The 19,887-nt window shown below is 35.1% G+C and overlaps 1 protein-coding gene across 1 annotated transcript; it reads left to right on the forward strand.

Annotated features, from left to right (window-relative positions):
* Positions 1-14,732: 14,732 nt before the first annotated feature.
* LOC124444151 lies at positions 14,733-19,294 on the forward strand. The gene is made up of 3 exons (XM_046994742.1): positions 14,733-15,060; positions 15,250-15,352; positions 19,040-19,294. Exons 1-3 carry the CDS (start codon positions 14,839-14,841, stop codon positions 19,078-19,080), a joined length of 366 nt encoding a protein of 121 aa, XP_046850698.1. The 5' UTR covers positions 14,733-14,838; the 3' UTR covers positions 19,081-19,294.
* The last annotated feature ends 593 nt before the right edge of the window (positions 19,295-19,887 follow it).

Below are 19,887 nucleotides of genomic sequence, written 5' to 3' on the forward strand. Positions count from 1 at the left end.
AATAGATTTTATGAGATGATTTCATCACAATACCTTTTAAACGTATTCCTGACGCTAGCAAACGTGAAAATCAAGTTGTTGGTGAATATATCTCTAAATATGATTGAAGAAAACATCGAGCCAAGAATCATCTAAAGATATAGAAACATAACATAAACTTACCACATCACTTTATTAAAATGGCTTTCAATTAAACTTCAAGAAACGAATTGTGATCTTGCCGAAATATAAATAGCAAGTTATGTTGCAAAGGAAGCAAAACGAAAAATGTCCGACGTCAATATATCTCACATTCCAAATTTATTTACACGTTTTTCTGGCAAAACCTGTGAGTCGCTTTTGTTGTCTTCTAACCCATCAAGCAAACAATTATAATTTGAAAACATAATTTTGGTTTCATGTGTGTCTCAAGGAATAACAAACAAAGAAAGGGCATCCACCATGTCGCCTAAGGCAAAGGGATCCAATGATATTATTTTGTGGAGATTCATCAGCATGACGCATATGAAAACCACTCAATACTTTAATAAACTAACAAATTCACAGTTTGAAAACGGATCGCTTTCTATGCCAATTGCATGTTAAAAGTTCACCAATGGCTGCTTCATCAAACTAAATAAAAAAAGTGTTATGTTCAAAGGACAAAATGAGATATAAGTCATTATCTCACAGTCCAAATTTATTTTAATTTATAGATATGATGCGAACTGTAGAGACGATGACACTTTTCACTTTATTATAAAACACATGTAATATAGATAAAAGAAAAAACAGCCACCATGGGGTTGCTGCAAAACTGCAACGTCAATTTAAATTTATTGCAAAACCAATCAAATTCATTCATATTCATTATAACTAGTTTGAATTCATAAAAAATTGAAATTTTCGATCCGCCACGCCTTTAACAGGTTTCTCTAATTTTCCAAGTTGACTTTTATTAAGCATTGATATGTGGTTAATCTCTTTTACCGCGAATTTTGTTGTGGATGGACAACTTTTCGCATTAGACAGAATATTTCAAATAATTCAACCGTCTGTGAAAAACTATACTTAAAATTGAGTTGTTCATTCCTTTATGCAAGAGAAACCGTGCTATTAGTAGCCTTACAGATTTTCTTTCTAATCAGTAAACCATAAAATTTCTTTTACTGCTCAAAATCTTTTAAAAGGTGTTCGAACAGCAAGCAGTTTTAGATTATGTTTTAATTAAGTTATGAAACTGCATGAAATCTTTGTGACGATCTATAAACATTTCACACGTCGACTATCAGTTTCAGTTGAAAATTTATATATTTTCTCGTTATTATAAAGAATCTTGTAAGCTGCGCTATTCATAACAGATTAGTTCCGCTAATAACAGTAATAATGAGCAAAGTACATAAACATGTGGCTTTCAGCTTCGTAAATTATTCTTCGTTTGTGGCGTTGACAAAACTACAACGAGAATTCTTTTGTTTTAAAGTAATATTATTACTCTATAAATCTATTTATTGAGGCTTAAATAATCGCAATGATTGTACTACCTTGAAGCAATTGAATTAAAATTGATGAGAGACTCTGCTTCTTGCGAGATGCGTCCCTTGCTGCAGAGTATTTGTCCTTTGTTGCATATTCCTGAACCAGCAGCCGGTGGAAATGTCGAAGAAAATCTTCCACCAATAATTAAATACAATAGATTTTTATGAGATGACTTTTATCACAATATCTTTTAGACGTATTCCTGACGCTAGCAAACGAAAATCAAGTTGTTGGTGATTCATCTGCTAAATATGATTGAAAAAACATCGAGCCAAGAATCATCTAAAGATATAGAAACATAACATAAACTTACACATCGCTTTCAATTTCATTGATAATGGCTTCTTCACCAAAATTCAACGAACGAACTTTACCTTTGCCTAAATGTAAAAGGAGTAATGTTACAAAGGAAGCAAAACGAGAAATGTCCGATGTCAATATAACTCACATTCCAAATATACTTTCCACGTTTTTCAGCTGAAAGCCGCGTGTCGCTCTTTCTTGTCTTCATCTTATCAGGCGAACATTAATAATAGTTTGAAAACAGCAATTCTTGGTTTTCATGTGTGTCTAAGGAATAAAAACAAAGAAAGGGCATCCACCAATAATTAAATACAATAGATTTTTATGCTTTGCGTAACGAGGATTTCAATATTATAGTGAGACCATGCGTAGTGATGTCAGAAGCGCTTAGTTAAAAATGTTTTTTCACATTATTGACGAAAAATTATATATTAATGTGACGATACAAAACTGACTTTGACCAAGCCAAAATGAAATTGACCTTTCTGTCTTGAACGAAAACATTTCGGCCGTTATTTTGAGAACCAAAGAATGGGTCGAGGACGTTTGTTATATGAATTTTAAATTGACGGCATTCATGCTGTGATGATGAAAAGAGTTTTGAATTTAAACGAGGATGTTAAAGGAGGAGGTTAATGGTGTTAGGAGGATGTTAAACAAGAAACCAACTTTCGTCCAGCATCAATATGACAGGGTTAATTGAAAGTGGATGGGACAGATAGTAGATGTGACGTCCTTGCATAACCCATGATCTTTGGAAAGAGGTACGAAACATTGAGCTCTATAATAACTGGAGGGGAAACGTCAACCAAATTACTATAAATTATTAGCGCGGCCGCGTGGTCAAAAACATGGCGGATTTTGGTTGTCAAAGTCATGGAGATTGGGCTCATAAAATGAAATTTTTTCGCCCACCCGGATTTGACAACCACAATTGCGATTATATAAAATTTCAATGCGAAGCACAAAACTTTTAGAAATTTTATTTTTAAAACATGCTGCAAACTTGTTTGTGTGTGGATGCTGAAGTAATGCCAGAAAAGAAAACATTTCATGACACCGGTGAGCAACGTAAGATTGTTTACCATTTAAAGTGTTCAGTGTTTTGTTTTAAGTCAATACTTGAAGTGTGATGGTATATATTTTGTGAATGTTTTACTTCTAAGTTATAATTTAAGTTATGTATATCCAGTCTTATTTGTTCTTTACTTAATCGCTTGCTAGACGAGGCAAAGCAACCAATTCTTATCGAGATACGCATGTCTTAAAACTCCTTGTTTCAACTGACTTTACCTCCAAGAAATAGGATTTTTTCATGATATTTTTCTGAAAAACATGAAGCAAATATTAACAAACAGAGCTGTATTGAAATCAAATGCAGTGCAGGATTAATTAATGAACTTTTTGGTGCATGTCGTACAATAAAAAATACCTGTATTAAACAGCTAGCCTGGACAATTTGACAGATTATGAACAATCATGATGATGGTGTTTAAGGGTTTGCTTTATGCTAAAAGTTTTATAGATGCCATCGGGTGTTTCTGTAAGTGAATTGTTTGTTATAGTAAACAGGTTAGTACATCAAAATCAAGATAAAAACTACTTTGTTCAATAATATGCCAAATTATGCTCCTACCTTGAAATATTTGCTCAAGAAAAGCTAATGATGACATGCATGAAACATTAAATATAGTACTGCATCATCTGTCAAAATCCATACGTTTTTCAATTTCAGGTGATTAAAAATTCACATAAGATGCATTGGTTGCAATGAAGTTGAATGTAAGAAGCAAAATTGATGGCATAGAACTTGTTTTAAGAATTACGATATCATTTAGTAGCAATGTAGTAAAGAAGTGATATCTGTCTTCAACATGAGACTTTCTAATTATGTATAGTTTCTTTGTACAAAATACTATTTTAGAAAACTTGATTTTAAGTCATTCACTGATATTTTACTTAAAAGACAAAAAAGAAAATTCAAAGGCATAATGTAAAATTAAAAAGTTTGTCAAGTTGTTTGAACCTAGAAAAATAAGTATAGGTACTAGTAATTTGTAAGGACACAAGAGAAAAGTGCAAGAAGGTTAGCATTTTGAGAATTAATATGTTCTTGACATACATTACACAAGGCCATAATATTATAAATAATGACTGTACAATAACAATTATACAACATGCTAAAAATCTTCACCTACATTATAATTATTTAAACAGGTTTGTCTTCATGCAGCAATAAGAAAAGTGTTATGTCAGAGAAACCAATGCACTTTAATTTAAGAAATCATATTTTCAATGGGAAATTAATGTAGTTCTGTTCAGTAGTAGATCCATGGTTGTCAATGACAATCCAGTTTCTAATATCTTGGCTCAAAACAGAACCAGCAACATGATTATAGAATTTCTGAATTTCTGCTTTTGCTCTCCTAGTTCAAGATATTTTCTTCATAAGTTCTCAGTAGATTTATCAAAATCATCATAATACCTTTATAAGACACCCAGAATCAATCCTACCAAAAACTCAAAACAATTTCATACCTACTTATAATATATTTCCAGTCGACTTAAGTCGTAGGGTTGCTTAACTTTTTCTAACTCCTTTTGGACATTTTAACTAAGATTTACCCATCTATTCAAGAAAGACAGTTGCACCAAGCTGTTATCAAACAGTCAAAACACAAGTAATTTGCATGGGATTATGCATTAAAGCTTAATAACACATTAACAGTGTAAAGATTGCCGTTTGATATTTATTTCTAATATAGCTAAAGCATTACTTGACAAAATATACGTTATTTTACAGTAGATTTACCTCATTTAAATGTGTGTCTATTTCACAAAAACTTAAGCATTATTTTCAATATTTTATGCTTACGGTATCGTGGTTGTTTTCGCTGGTTGTCATTATATAAGCAGTATAGAGATCCGATTCGGGAGGAGCGAATGTTAAAATTTTTCTCAAAGTGGAAGTTTTGACAACCAAAATCTGCCATTACCGCCATGTTTTTGACCACGGGGTCCAGGCCCTTTTCCTCCAGTTATTATAGAACTCAATGGGTACGAAGAGCAAGCTTCAGACTTTGCCCTAACGTCATCACTGATCTGATAATAGACTGATATAGCTTCTATAGGTAGCAAAAGTGAAGCCTAATTATATATTAGGCGTGGTGATTAAATTATCTCTGTAAAATAAAAACGGAAATGAAAATAAGAATAAAGTGAGGAAGAAAGCTTAGTAAATTTGTCTTGTTCTAAAACAACAGTACCCTGCTAATGAAGTCACGGCAAAAGTAACATACAACGTCTAGATAATAAAAAATGATAAAAGAAAGGTACAAAACGAATTTTTTAAGCATCGAAACTCATTCTAGATCATAACTGCCTTTGAACTTGGAAAATGAGCTGTGAATTATCTTGCCTTCGCAACGATGGGGCAAATTCGATTCTTGCACGCGCAATTTTCAATTGAACACGAACGCCGATATTTTGTTTTATCCATGACAGATGTTTGAGATAAGTAAAAGGTCACGAAATGCCTTAAATATTCGAAAATCTATGTATATAAAAGTTATCCGCCATACATTTCTATAGAAATTTGTATCTCTTGTGGTACCCGGAAGTGCATTTTGCATATATAATTAGGCTTCACTTTTGCTACCTATAGAAGCTATATCAAGTCTATTATCAGATCAGTGAACGTCATAAAGGGTGTGTGAAATGTCGCAACATCAGAAGCATATACGATATCAATTAGACCAAGTATTGTCACAGATATTCCAACTGCTGGTCCATTGACTGCAGCCACGATGGTTTTAAAGTCGATAAAAGTTGCAAATTCTCTAAAATTATGAAGGGAGACATGTTGATGAACTTTCATGTGAAACAGGTTAATCTTTGTTGCTTTTCACCTCAACATTTCTTTACTATCAGCAGCAAGTTTTTCTGACCTTCAGGAGGAATGTTCATGTTAGTGAGATCATTGCCAATACAGAAATATTTTCCAGCTCTGTTATTAATGTCACAACCGAATTATCATCTCTTGCTTGCTTTAGTGCGACAATCAACTCATTGTACATCTGTCAATATATAAATTGAATTAGAATGACTGGCAATGGTTAAAATAATTGACTAGTTATACTGGGTACCATTGAATTAGACTGGTAAAGGTTAGAGATAAACCTTTGAATAAATGGCTGGTAATTAAGAGTGCGCTCTGAATGGTATGACGGTAATGGTTAGAGACAAAACCACTGAATAAATGGCTGGTTATGGTTAGAAAAGGTAGTCTATTGAATGGGTATGACTGGTAGTCTATTGAATGGGTATGAAAGGTAGTCATTGAATGGTATGACTGCACTCAGGCGAATGAGATGTTACTCGTTGAAAAGAAACTGACTGCGGTCGAAGCTTGTAACTACGGTTTGGTAACAGAAGTTATTCCTCGCCGAAATTGAAAAAGAAATTAACAACAGAATGAAATACATGGCTGCGTTGCCGCCGAAGGTAGCACAAATCTGACTTTACCGTTATTGTTTGTTTCATTTAACCATACAATGCTTCTCCATTGCAGTCGCCTCATTGTCCAAGAAATTATGTTGCTCAGTTGAGCTGGAGAAACTTCACGATGTGAATAATAAAGAATGCGAAGTGCTTGCTCAAAAATGGCTCTCGGAGGAATGCGCGCAAGCAGTGATGACTTTTTTACAACGCAAATCAAAATGTAGTTGAAACATTGTTGATTCTTGTTTATGAAATGTTCGATGCATTTTCTGTGTATGTTATTCAGTTTGATAAAAACCATTTCCACCAAAGTGTTAAGCGTACAAAAGCATCTGCGCAAACATCTACTTGATGTCACGTGACAACATGTTAATTAATGACACTTATTTTTAAACAACTGCATCAATTTTCAACAAATGCGCAAGAAAATAAGGTTATCGCGACTAAGAAGTCCGTTACGCCAGCAGTAAACACTGAAGTCTCAATGACTTGAACGATACAGAACGAGTGTTCGAAATTTTCCAGCAAAAGTTTTTTTGCTATGTTTTGGAACTTGATTCAAAACGCAATTTTTCCTCAAAGTAAAGATTTTAAAAATCGTGGTTAAATGAACGAATATGTTTTGTTATTCAACTCAAGTTACGAATGATTTACACCAACAACGCTACAAATTCCGCTGCGTAAAGGTTACAAACGGATCATTGGGGGACACAATATCCTATATGTACAACAAATATTTGCACGCTATAAGTCCGATCGCAAGTATACCTGGATGGTAAGCCATTCCTGTAAGCTCGTCCACCATCTTCTTACGATGCCATGTTGTTGATGTACTTTTGAAACAAATCGCGTTCCTCGTGATTTTTATCCTCAAGTTCTTGTATATTACCGTTGACCATCAACGTCTGTTTCTCGAAGGCACTACAATATTAAATATGCTGCTTTACTATTTGCTGACATGGGATTTTTCAAAGTTCGAAACTGTAAATGTTTTCATCATCTTCGACGTGAACGTCCATGAATAACAATAGAAATCTATTGCATTTTCAAAGGTCCGTGTCCTCTCTCTAGTTGCTAAGCTCCGCCCACCCCTTCCTCTCCTTTCCAATAGTGCCCAATCTCTCCCTCGTAAAAATAGACACACAAACCTGTCTAGAAACTAGTGAAGATCTCGCCAAAAGTGAATTGAGCTCCTCCTCGAAATGTTTGAAAGATAAAATTTCTGCGACAATTCCGCGTTCCTTTGCCATGTCGCAGTCGAGTTTCGTGTTGCATAGAATAACAGACATTGCCTGATTTAAAGGAAATTCACCGTAAGACAAAATGAATTTTTTTTAAAGCATCTCGGTTCTTTTATAAAAACAACAATTATGTTTCACGATACACTTTTTTAAGGGGTAGGGATAGGTAAAGCATTTTGGGGAACTTAGATAAAGCTATTCGTAGTTTTAATTACTTTTCAATCTCACAGTTAATTTTCAACACCTCAGAACATAACACATCCTCTCAGGTTCAAGAAAAGAAAACATTTTAATGTTTATATAAAGTGATCAATAGGCGTGGATACAACTCAAATACATAACATGGCAAAATATGACCTAGTGCCCAGGCCTCCGTTTAATATAAACAAGTCACGTGTACCTGTGAATGACCAAATAAATTAGGTACAGTTAGAGAGCAACATCCAACTGGAGGATGACCCAACTCCACAAACTTCGTTTGAAAAGTTGCCTTTAAAAAACACGACGAATATGTCAACTGAAATAAAAATTACGTAATGTTGTACTGAGGAGTCACTAGAGTCACTAACGAGTCACTAAGATCAGTTCTTACCAAACTGGAAACATTGGTCTATAAACAAGAAGAAGCGTTATGAATACGTTCCGCTTTCGCGCATGTATATTTACTTTTCATAATTGGAAAGGTCGTCGTTTAATTAGATTCGTGCTCAGTTACAATTGGTTTTTTCTATGAAATTAGATTGTCCCCCCGCTATCTAATTTGAATTAGAATTTTAGCAAATTGTGAAGTTGTTTCAAAGTAGTTTGCCACCTACTTCGAACTGCTGAGCACAAAGTAATTTTGCTAACTCGCAATGACTGTTCATGCGTCTATTTCTATAATACTATAGTTCATGCGACTTAAACGATCTCATGACACCGTTGAAATAAATGAAATGGTAATCGAGTTCCATCGGTTCTAATCGCTAATAAAGCGCTCGCAAGAAAAATGTTTCGTTTGATCATAGTGTGTGTGTGTCATCGTGGGGGTAACTTCATATGCTGAAAAGACAGTTAAATTTTCCATGCACCTAACTCCCAAAGACTATAGCTAAATGTGTCTATTTCACAAAGACTTTAGTTCATGCACCTAAAGGCTATAAAATCTATATATATGTATATTGTTCGTGCATCTTAACAATATAGTTCATGTACCTAACTCCCAAAGACTATAGTTCACAAACTTAACTTTCAAAGAATATCTTTCACACACCCAACTTCAAAGACTAAACTCCCAAAAATTCTTCTTCATGCACCTAAACTCGGAACGACTATAGTTCATACACCTAACTCCCAAAGACTATATTTCACGCACGTAACTCGCAAAGACTATAAGATCATGCGTCTATTTCCCAAAGAGTTTAGTTCATGCAACTAACACCAAAGAAAATAGTTAATGTATCTAATTACTAAAGACTATAGTTCATGCACCTTACTCCGAAGGACTATAGTTCATGAAAGAGCTCCCAAAGACTATAGTTCATGCACCTAACATCCAAAGACTATAGTTAAAGCACTTAAATTCCAAAACTTATATTTCACGCACCTAAATCTCAAAGATTGTTCATGCGTTTATTTCCCACTTATTGAACTCACTTGATTGGTGAATTGTATTTTCCCATGTTTTCAAAAACTTTCTTAAAGGTCGTACATTCCAATTCTTGTTCTTAATTCCAGGATCACATACATATGAACTATTGACCAGACAAAATCATGATATCTAATTACAATGTGACATCACTCTTCACATCCATACCATTAGACATAGCCAAACAACACAACTAGACAAATAAAATCCTAGACTTACTCAACCTTTGCCTCTCCACTGAATTCTTCTTCTAAAACTCATACTATAGACAACTTTCAGCGAATCAATGGGGTCACCACTATACACCTTCCTCGCAAAAGCTGTCGTGCAAAACCTCGAAACACAATCAGTCACCAACAGCACAGATGAAACAGACAGACTATGGAATAGATATAAAGACGATATCTTTGCCATAGTCAAGAAAGCCAAAACTGGACAAATGCTACACACCATAAAAATACTACAAAGAAGATAACCTTCACTAAAGACAAAAAAACACAACAAGACTAAACAAACAAGTATACGGCATAAATACCCTTACAGACCAAATACTTGATTTCAACCGTAATCATTCCACACAACACAAAATAAGCAACATTCGAACACTTTTCAACAGAATTAACACTCACTGCAGCACAGAAGAAGCCAAAAAACAGAACGCAACTACTTGTTCTCATTTATAAAACTAGTTACCCTATAGAAACTTTATAGACGAAACTATAAGCAAAATCAGTCAGAACTTTACTACTAACGGACACCTCCCGAAAGCAGACACTGCTATTAGGTCCCTGCCAATACTCTTACTATTAACTTATTTACAACCTCTCATAAGCAGACACCAAAACAATCTTCAAACAATTCTGTAGTGTTTATGGTGTTTCGAAAGTTCATTTTAGAGGTGGTCATGGGAGAAAAATTTACATGAGTTTAATATTTACTGAGGAAATTACCATACACCAGCTATGGTCAAATGGCAATTTTGCACAAATTAACAAATATTCGTGGCAGAGATTGAATTTTTATATTTTCGTTGTTTCAAGAAATTTACATTGTTTTTGCTGGCATACGATAGAACATATTTCGCATACCTTCCTCCTAAACCCACTTTCCGTCATATTTTGCCGTTTAGTGTGCATTTCATAGCCGAATCTTATAACTTAGATATTTCATACAGGGACAATCCTTCACCATTGATAAGTGTCGTCGCTTTTGTGCTCGATAAATCCCGCTTCGAAAAAATATAGATATGACGATATATTTTCGGATATTTTGGGGGTTTTTTTGTAGTGTTGTTCGCAATGATTCATAAATAGATCAAATTGAACCTTAGCCGACAATTACCCCGCACGTGTGATTGGGTCAAGATTGTCTGTCTAATACATTGTATACAGAACCATTTAAAACCGCTATAAAGCTATTAAAACCAACAAAACACAATTAAAACTATGTATAATAACTATATATATATCGTAACAACGAATATTTTCATATTTTTCGATATTTTCGGTACATCGATATATCGATATACCGAAAACCAATATCGATAAACCGATATTTAAAACCCCGATATTTATCGATAATTCGATATGTCGCAACAGCCTACCTCGCAAGAGCCTTTATCGTCGTAAACATGCTTGACTCATTCATGTTTTCAGTGGTTGACGAGTCCTCATCCAAAACTCTCGAGCGTATGCTAGGTGCTTCAACTACGTTCAATTTCATCAAGCTATCTTCAACCTGGCGTCGTTGTTTCTCTTCTGCCATGCTTGATTTTGTTTCAATGTTGGAAGTTTCATTTTCAAGCAGTTCTTCTACCTCGATCTACGAATTATAATATCTGTCATAAATATTAAAGCAGTTTGTTTATGTAGAAAATATGCAGACACAAAGTTATGAAGAGAAATAAAACATCTTTAACATTGTCACGGATATTACGAGGGGCATAACAAAGTGTTGATGAGTTTGACTAATTCTACGTTTATAAGAAACTTTTAAACAATTCTAACCCTAACCTTAACACTTACACTAACCATAATCTAACCCTGACCTAATCCATACCCTAACCATTGAACCAATGTATGAACTGTAGTCAATTGTAGTCACATTATAAAGCCTACTTCCTATTGTTTTTGGAGTTCAATGTGCATTCTAATCTTTCGTTTCAAATCCGCATTCTATTCTTGTAATCTTGTAGCCCATATTCTTGCAAGCATTTCTCAAATGGATATTCACAAATGGAGACTCGACAAGATATGTTAATTTTTTCACCAAACAAAAATTTGTCACAGTCTGTTACGGGTCTTGCAGCTGACATATGAAATGTTTGTAAGTGTGGCAGGAAAATTACATTTATATAGCTACTCTTTGTTTTGCTATGTTAAGCATCACACAATAACAAGAAAACGAATGAGGAATTGGTCACATTTACCACTAAAAACAGTAAAATTCTAGAGCTCCAGTACGAATAGCAAATGACTGTCAAAACGAGGGACGATCTTGGCCCACTGCGATAATATTTTACCAAATGAAGGGGAATTCCACAAAACATGTCCATTTGGACATATTATACAAGTGCACATGTGTCAACTAACCCTGGTTTAACCAAGGTTTGCGTTAAATACGACGCTTTATATTTTTCATCGCTGTAGTATGAACTACTTTGTTGATAAATATATAGTAATTCTGCGAGTAAAATATCTTTACCTTCCTCTGCACAACAAAGTTTTTCTTGTATCAACGCACACAGCCTCCTACTAGCTCAAGAAACAAGCCAAAATATGAAAGAGAAGCGATCTCGTTTGAGTGAAAACTTGATGGTAAAAAGTTGAAAAGTTGCTGATGGTTATCGCCATAAATTACCAATGGAAGAATTTACCACCACGATAAAATCAATATTACCACCACTGATAAAGTATTAGTGACCAATGCCGCCAGTTTGCCAGTGACCAGTGGCATGTACGCGTACCTATTTTTCTATAATTGCGACGCATCATGGGATTTACATTCAAATTTATTTTTGTGAGTAAATTCATTTTATCTTTACCATAAAAATGTTGTTTTACTTCAAAAATCTTCGCTTGTCAGACTTCGTGAGATGACTAAATCTCGCAAGCGTTCGATCACGGCCATGACCGATTTTTCACCGAGTACTTTGTTGTCACGTGTTCTGACGTTGACCGTGTCTGAGACCGTCTCTTTTTCACCAACAACTGTTTAAAAAACAACATAAAACCATTTAACCAATCGCATTTAGTAATAAAATGAACATCTATTTTGCTTTTAAAATAGACAACACTTAAAAAGACAATGAACACAAAACAAACAAACAAAACACAAACAACAAACAATCCAACAACAGCAAACGATAATACCTTACATTTTACAACTCGCACATCAACTGACTACCAAGAACAACGAGTACTGACAAGTGAGCATCACAATGCACAACATTACAAACAGCACTGACTATAGACAACGACTTACGTTAGAAAGTAGGTTAACAAACTCAAAACAAAAATCATTGAACAGAATACAAATATCAGCACCTTATAAACGGCTTACAAGCGAACAATTAATAAGTATACCACACAAACTAAAACATCCACATATTTTCCTCTCTGTCATGACGTCTAGAGAACAAATACGGCGAACCTGACTAATGTTGTGGAAACGTCAGTAAACTCTGAACACCAACAGTGGTTCCAAACCATTTTAATTTCTATTTATTTGTACAGTAAATAAAAATAATTTAAAAGACTTATTCATACCAAGAATGAAGTTGTACTGTGAAAGTTGTGCATTGCGAACTTTCTTATTTAGTGTTGATCCGTGATCCAAGTCTGTATCAACACGATAACCAGCTGCATGGAACTTCTTTTGAATCTAAACATGACCAAAATGTCAATAAAAAAGGACAAAAATTCCAATTCATAAAATAGCAACAATTTGTCCATAGCTGAGTTTGCATTAGCCTGTGCAAGTTCGATCTAAGGCTTACCAAATTAAATTTACCGGTTCGGCATAATCATCATATTTACTACTGACAGGAATTACTACAACTTGATGGGGAGAAAGCCATAAAATCCTAGAAAATAACAGAAAATGCAGTGCGTCAAAATTTTGAAATAAAGTAAAGTAGAGTAAAAATGATAAAAAATTTCCAAACAATTAAGAAACTTTGTATCATTTTAATTTAACATTTAAGGACATTTCATTTGCTTTAAGCTCTGGCATGAGCCAAGAAAACACTCACCATTTTCCACCAAAGCTTTCAGCAAGAATAGCAATCATTTTTTCAACTGAACCTACAATAGCTCGATGAATAATAACAGGATGTATTATTCATCGAGCTATTGTGATGTCACTGTTGGTTGAATAAATTAAGTATCAAGACCGTAGTGAGGTTATTCAACGAAAAGCTTACTGGCAAAACTTACCTAGCGTGAGGTTGAATCTCTCAGGAAGTTGGAAATCCAGTTCAATTGTTGCACATTGATGAGACCATCTCATAGCATCAAAAATTTTTATATTAATCTATAAATTGTGATAGCAATGAAATTATAAATTCACAATGGTATACATCTGTAAACATAGAAAGCTTCATCCCCCATATGATGGTGAAAATATAAAAAAAACATGGAGATAAAATAAAGCATGACAATCAATAGATCTTCACTTAGGTAATAATAGCTGCAGATCCAAATTTATAAACAGTGTGTAGCACTGACTAAAACATTTTGGCAATCAAATGCACTTGAAAGCCCTGGCAGGTTAGCTAAAGTCCCTCGGTGCTACAAGTCTTGTGACTTTTACTACAAAATCTCCCTCGGCTTTCAAGTACATTTAATCACTAAGTTACCTCACTACCGTGCATCGTTTTACTTATAAAAATATTGCACACGCTAGCTAAAATGTAGATCCCATTAACTACATACATGTATGGTCTTATATGAGCCAGTTTTAAATACTCAAAGAATATTTAGGCAATCAGAGAGTAAAATATTTTTACCTTACTCTGAACAAAACAGTTTTTCTTGTGAGTCTTTTTATCGCAGGGATACGTCGGTATAAAATTCTTATCACCAAAATGTTTCAAATTCCAAATTGGTGAAGTGTTGACTGTGTAGTAAGCTGGTCGATACAACTCATACGCAACGCATCGATTTGCTGTTTAAAATCATGATAGAACTCATGCAGATAGATTGGTTTCACATAGCCAGAATAACAACCAATAACTGTTAGCTTCCAGAGCAATTCAGTGAATTCACCACAAATGTCAGTCTGCTACGTGAAGATAGTTCTCTTGCATATGCCTCAAGTCTTTTTTTACGCTTCCGAATTGCATCCTTGAACGCCTTATTTTATACAGTTGAGCCAACACTTACCTATTCTTGCCATAAAATGATTAAGTGTGCTCCAAGTTGACTGAAAATAAAATTGTTCAGCATACGCCATTTTGAAAGCATGTCTATAATTATCCACTATCATCCATTGTAACCACTATCAACATCCTAATGTCATTGGTCAAAATAGTCACATTTTTATTTACTTTTGCCTTTCATTCATGTCATTTCTAGATATGAATTTTCTTATTCGTCCATAGTTCAATCAATAATAAAAAAATATTTATTGTAAATTTTATTATAGCAAATGAACGTGACGCCAAGAGTTTGTAAATTACATGCAATTTTTCGTCGTGGTATAGTGAACTATCTATCTCGACCTTATTTAAACCTGAACATTTTTACGAAGATGGTTCGAAAGTTCCCTGCAATCTCCCACCAGTTTAAAGAAGCAAAAGACAAAGTAGGATCTTTAATTCAAGATCCAGGGAATGAATTGAAGTTAAAGATGTACGCCCTTTTTAAGCAGGTATTTTACGAATCATAAAGATATTGTATCCGGTTTTTACATAAAGCTTGACCATTAGTTGTTGTATCTCCTACCTACAAGCTCTTCAATTAAATGGTGACTTTACATTTTTGGTGCACGATGTGCATCATTGCAGTTGAATCACATATTTGCAAAGGCACAGTCAATTTTTTTCAATTCTAACTATAGAGCTCAATGATCTCGACCTTATTTAAACCCATTGAACTCTACAACAACTGGAAGGCTAACTTGGACGCCATCTTTGAAGCCTGCACGAGCGCCGCCATTGAAGGTACGGAGGCGAAATACATCACTTCGAAATTGCCGAATTTTTTGCAAAAAACAGTGGTCTTCAAGCCAGCTTAATGTCTAAAAATCTTAAACAATGTTTGGAGATTGTTTTTTATAATTTATTGTACGAACATTTTACTTGCTAAAACTTACATATTACTTGAAGTCGTTTGAGAAGTTCCTTTCTCTTAAATTTATTCTTAAGTTTATCATACATTACATTACAGATGTAAATTTTTTTTTGGGTCTAAGGACATGAGAGTAGAAAACATTGAGGTGTAAAATAATCTCTAAACACGAAAGAAGATGCCGCTACTATACTGGGGAAATGCCAGTAAATTTGATGATCAATTTTCACATGTTTTATACTTGTTGCGAGGTATGTCATTTTGTACGTTTTATGTAAATTTTCGTGAATTAAAAATACTGTGAAAAGTCCCAAATGGATTGCCAGCTGATGAAAAATCATTTTACACCTTAATGATTTCTTCCTCTAAATTGTTTTCATCAGTTACCATGTTGGGGCAAAATTCCATACAGTGAAAAGAATTTCTGCTAATTTTATGCTTTGCTGAGCTTCGACACTCTCATGTACTCTCCCAACATGGCTTATATGACGTCAAAAGAAAACACACTATAGCTACGGTTGAATGAAAACAGCCCCAAACATCATTAAATATTTGTTAAAATTGCGTATATATTATTACGAAACAGCGATTTTGTGCACGTTATGATGACAAATTTCCATATTGCATTGAAAAGCGTATTTCGAAAACATTTATCAAACGCTGACACTTGCTGGCATGGTGACCATGTTTAATTTAAATACATATGCATATTTTAAGCTGACAGTCGTTTCAAAACTACCGATGGATGTTATTTATTCATCACGGCATAAATGCTTTTCAAACAACTTTATTATTCTAAAATCATTACTTAATAGAAATTTGTACAACATTATTCCAAAATAGGTGGCAGGAGCCTACTTTGAAATACTTTACCACAAAATTCGTTTTCTAAGTCAGAGAGCGAGGGAACTCTCTGACTTAGTAAGAATACGCCGAATTCAACAGAGTATATATGCTCTCTCAAAATCCAAGATTTCTTAAAAATCTAAAAGATAGCCAAAGAACAAATTAGCGATACAATAAAAACAAACACATAAACCTGAAAAGACTGAAGTCACTAAGCTACAAGTCAGTGAAACAAATAAAAAAATTTTTATACCTCATCTTGTTCTCCATCAGCATGCTTCCCGTCTCTCCGTCAGCATCCTCTTCGTCGCTCCATCAGCATCCTCTTCGTCGCTCCATCAGCATCCTCTTCGTTGCTACATCAGCATCCACCTCGTAACGCCATCAGCATCCTCCTCGTAGCACCATCAGCATCCTCCTCGTAGCACCATCAGCATCCTCCTCGTAGCACCATCAGCATCCTCCTCGTAGCGCCATCAGCATCCTCCTCGTAGCGCCATCAGCATCCTCCTCGTAGGACCATCAGCATCCTCCTCGCAGGACCATCAGCATCCTCCTCGCAGGACCATCAGCATCCTCCTCGCAGGACCATCAGCATCCTCTTCGTAGCACCATCAGCATCCTCCTCGTAGCTCCGTCAGCATCTTCCTCGTCTCTCCGTCAGCATCCTCTTCTTTTCATCAGCCTCCTCCTCATCTAAACGAAAATCTAAAACAAGTTAAGATTAGGACAGGAAAAATAATAACGTACTCCTCTATCTTCTTCTTGATCTTCATCTCTTGTACCTAAAAAGACTGAAGAAGAAGTTATTTGTTTGATGGAAACAAACAATTGTAAGCACCCACCACTGCCAGAGTTCGCGTTCTTTCACTGTCCGTACGCTCGACATGTCTATAAAATGCAACAACAATATCATGGCAAGTGATTATGGAGATCGTGCTTTCGCATTGTAATAGTTTTATCATGCTAAAACATTTATATCCATGACTGTACATGATTGAACATGTATGTTAAGTGAACAACTCTTTGAAGATTATAAGACTCGCGGAAAGCTTATCGTTTGAACCGTGCATTGTGTTATAACACCCTCAATGTTATAACACATGCAGTGTTCTGTAACATTGTCAAACGATTTATTACATGCGATATAATTCAAAAATACCTAGATAAAAACAAGATAATTAACGAATGTCTCATGCAATATATTCTCTGCTCAACTCTTTTCGATTTCATCCAAAAGGTTGTTTAATTATTTCGGTAAGGCACTAAGGTTTATAAAGATTTTGCAACACTCTGCCCGCATGTTGCAATATCAAATGAATTATCTTTACCAATTATATATTACAATATACAATTCTGTAATTGATTGAATTCGTCTTTCCATCCTTCGTTTTATGTGCATCCTTCTCGTCTTCTTCATGTGCATCCTTCTCGTCCATCTGCATCTTCGTCTTTTATCTGCATCCTTTGTCTTTCCATCTGCATCCTCCTCGTCTTTCCATCTGCATCCTCCTCTCTTTCCATCTGCATCCTCCTCTTCTTTCCATCTGCATCCTTCTTTCATCTGATCCTTTTCCATCGATCTTTTCCGTCCATCTGATCTTCCTTCTCTTTTTTCCATCGATTCTTTCTTTATGACGCGACGCTGACGACGCGACGCGACGATTCGACGCCGACGATCTCTTCATGCTGATCTGCTCATTTGATCTTGACGCTGATTTGACGCGACGATCTGATCGATCCGATCGGATCCGCTGACGCGCATCCGATCCGATCATTTGATCCATTTCCCATTGCATCCCCTTCTCCTCCATCTGTCTCTTATCTGCATCCTCCTTTCTCTTCATCTGCATCCTCGTCTCTTCATCTGCATCCTTCTTGTCTCTCCGTCAGCATCCTCCTCTACTTTTCATCAGCCTCCTCCTCATCTAAACGAAAATCTAAAACAAGTTAAGATAAGGACAGGAAAAATAATAACGTACTCCTCTATCTCCTTCCTGATCTTCATCTCTTGTACCTAAAAAAAAGACTGAAGAAGGAGTTATTTGTTTAATGGAAACAAACAATTGTTTAGCACATACCACTGCCGGAGTTCGCGTTCTTTCACTGTCCGTACGCTCGACACTGTACATGACTGAACATGTATGTTAAGTGAACAACTCTTTGAAGATTATAAGACTCGCGGAAAGCTTATCGTTTCAACCGTGCATTGTGCTGTAACACCCCCTCAATGTTATAACACATGCAGTGTTCTGTAACATTGTCAAACGATTTATTACATGCGATATAATTCAAAAATACCTAGATAAAAACAAGATAATTAACGAATGTCTCATGCAATATATTCTCTGCTCGATTTCATTGAAAAGGTTGTTTAATTATTACGGTAAGGTACGAAGGTTTATAAAACATCATCGCATTTGAAGATTGAGCAACATTTTGCCCCATGTTGCAATATCTTGTATACTCTATAATATATATTTGAGGTAATTCATTTGAACGTTTCTCAAGTGAATTACCCACTTTTATCTCACCTACTATAACATCACTTGATGCTACAGTAGTTCCTCTCAGGAGCAGGGACGGATTAACCAAAGGAAGCTGTCTAGAAGCCTCCACAAACAAGGGCCTTCACATTATTCAAAGGAAGAATAAACATAGTTGCTTTAAAGACGAAGGAAAAGCATTTAGTTTATTTGTTGGATCAATTTCAGGTGATGAAGAACAGACCACGTATGACAACGAATCACAGTAAACTCAGCCATTTTGCTCTGATGAGCATTGAGGACAATATTCTAACAGAAATAAACTTGGAAGAGCTTATCAAAGACTGCCAGAATAAAATCGCAATAACTACTTTATCTCAAGTAGCAGCATTCACTCGTCGTATGCAACCGCTTTACACGCTATATTCGAAGTTTATACTTTTATCAAATGCTTTACGAAATTTGAAAGTAAATTTTACTGTTGAAAAATGAGCAGCACATTGCGTTTAGAGTAAGGGAAAGGGGATCTTTACTACGTATTTTTGCTGCTCAGAGCCTCCACACATCTTAATCCGGCCCTGCTCGGGAGACATAAAATATTATATCCTTTTGTCACAAAGACAAAAGGATTGAACTTGCTATTTCTAACAATGGCCAGTTGTTAGAAATAGGCAAAATGCAAAATCATCACACTTATGTGAATGATAACGATGAATGCAAAAATGAAAATATTTTCTGGACATGTATTGAAGAGGTCCAATAATTGATGTCAAGAATAGTGGGAAACTTTTGGCAGTTTCGTTCGTGTTCTCACTTCAATATGTAACTGAAACTTGACGGCATTTTTGTGCTCCAAGATCGAAACATAGAAATACTAAGAAACCAAAGAAATCGATCATTCCTTCGAACAAATAGGACTCATAACGATGCTTTGAATATGCTGTAACGAGAATTCACATCACAATTGGGTTATACATTTTAATTCATCGATCTCAAACTTACATCTTTATGTCATCGACGATTTTTCTGTATTTAACCTGCCGCTTTCAAACATGGCTAAAATATCTCAACCGTGT

This window comes from Xenia sp. Carnegie-2017, unplaced genomic scaffold (assembly GCF_021976095.1).
Source record: "Xenia sp. Carnegie-2017 unplaced genomic scaffold, XeniaSp_v1 HiC_scaffold_21, whole genome shotgun sequence".
In the NCBI taxonomy this organism is placed as follows: Eukaryota; Metazoa; Cnidaria; class Anthozoa; order Malacalcyonacea; family Xeniidae; genus Xenia; species Xenia sp. Carnegie-2017.

Coding starts and splice junctions, on each gene's coding strand:
- LOC124444151 (XM_046994742.1), top strand. CDS start 14,839: ATGAACGTGACGCCAAGAGTTTGTAAATTACATGCAATTTTTCGTCGT. Junction 15,061..15,249: donor TGTACGCCCTTTTTAAGCAG/GTATTTTACGAA, acceptor TTCTAACTATAG/AGCTCAATGATCTCGACCTT. Junction 15,353..19,039: donor CACGAGCGCCGCCATTGAAG/GTACGGAGGCGA, acceptor GATCAATTTCAG/GTGATGAAGAACAGACCACG.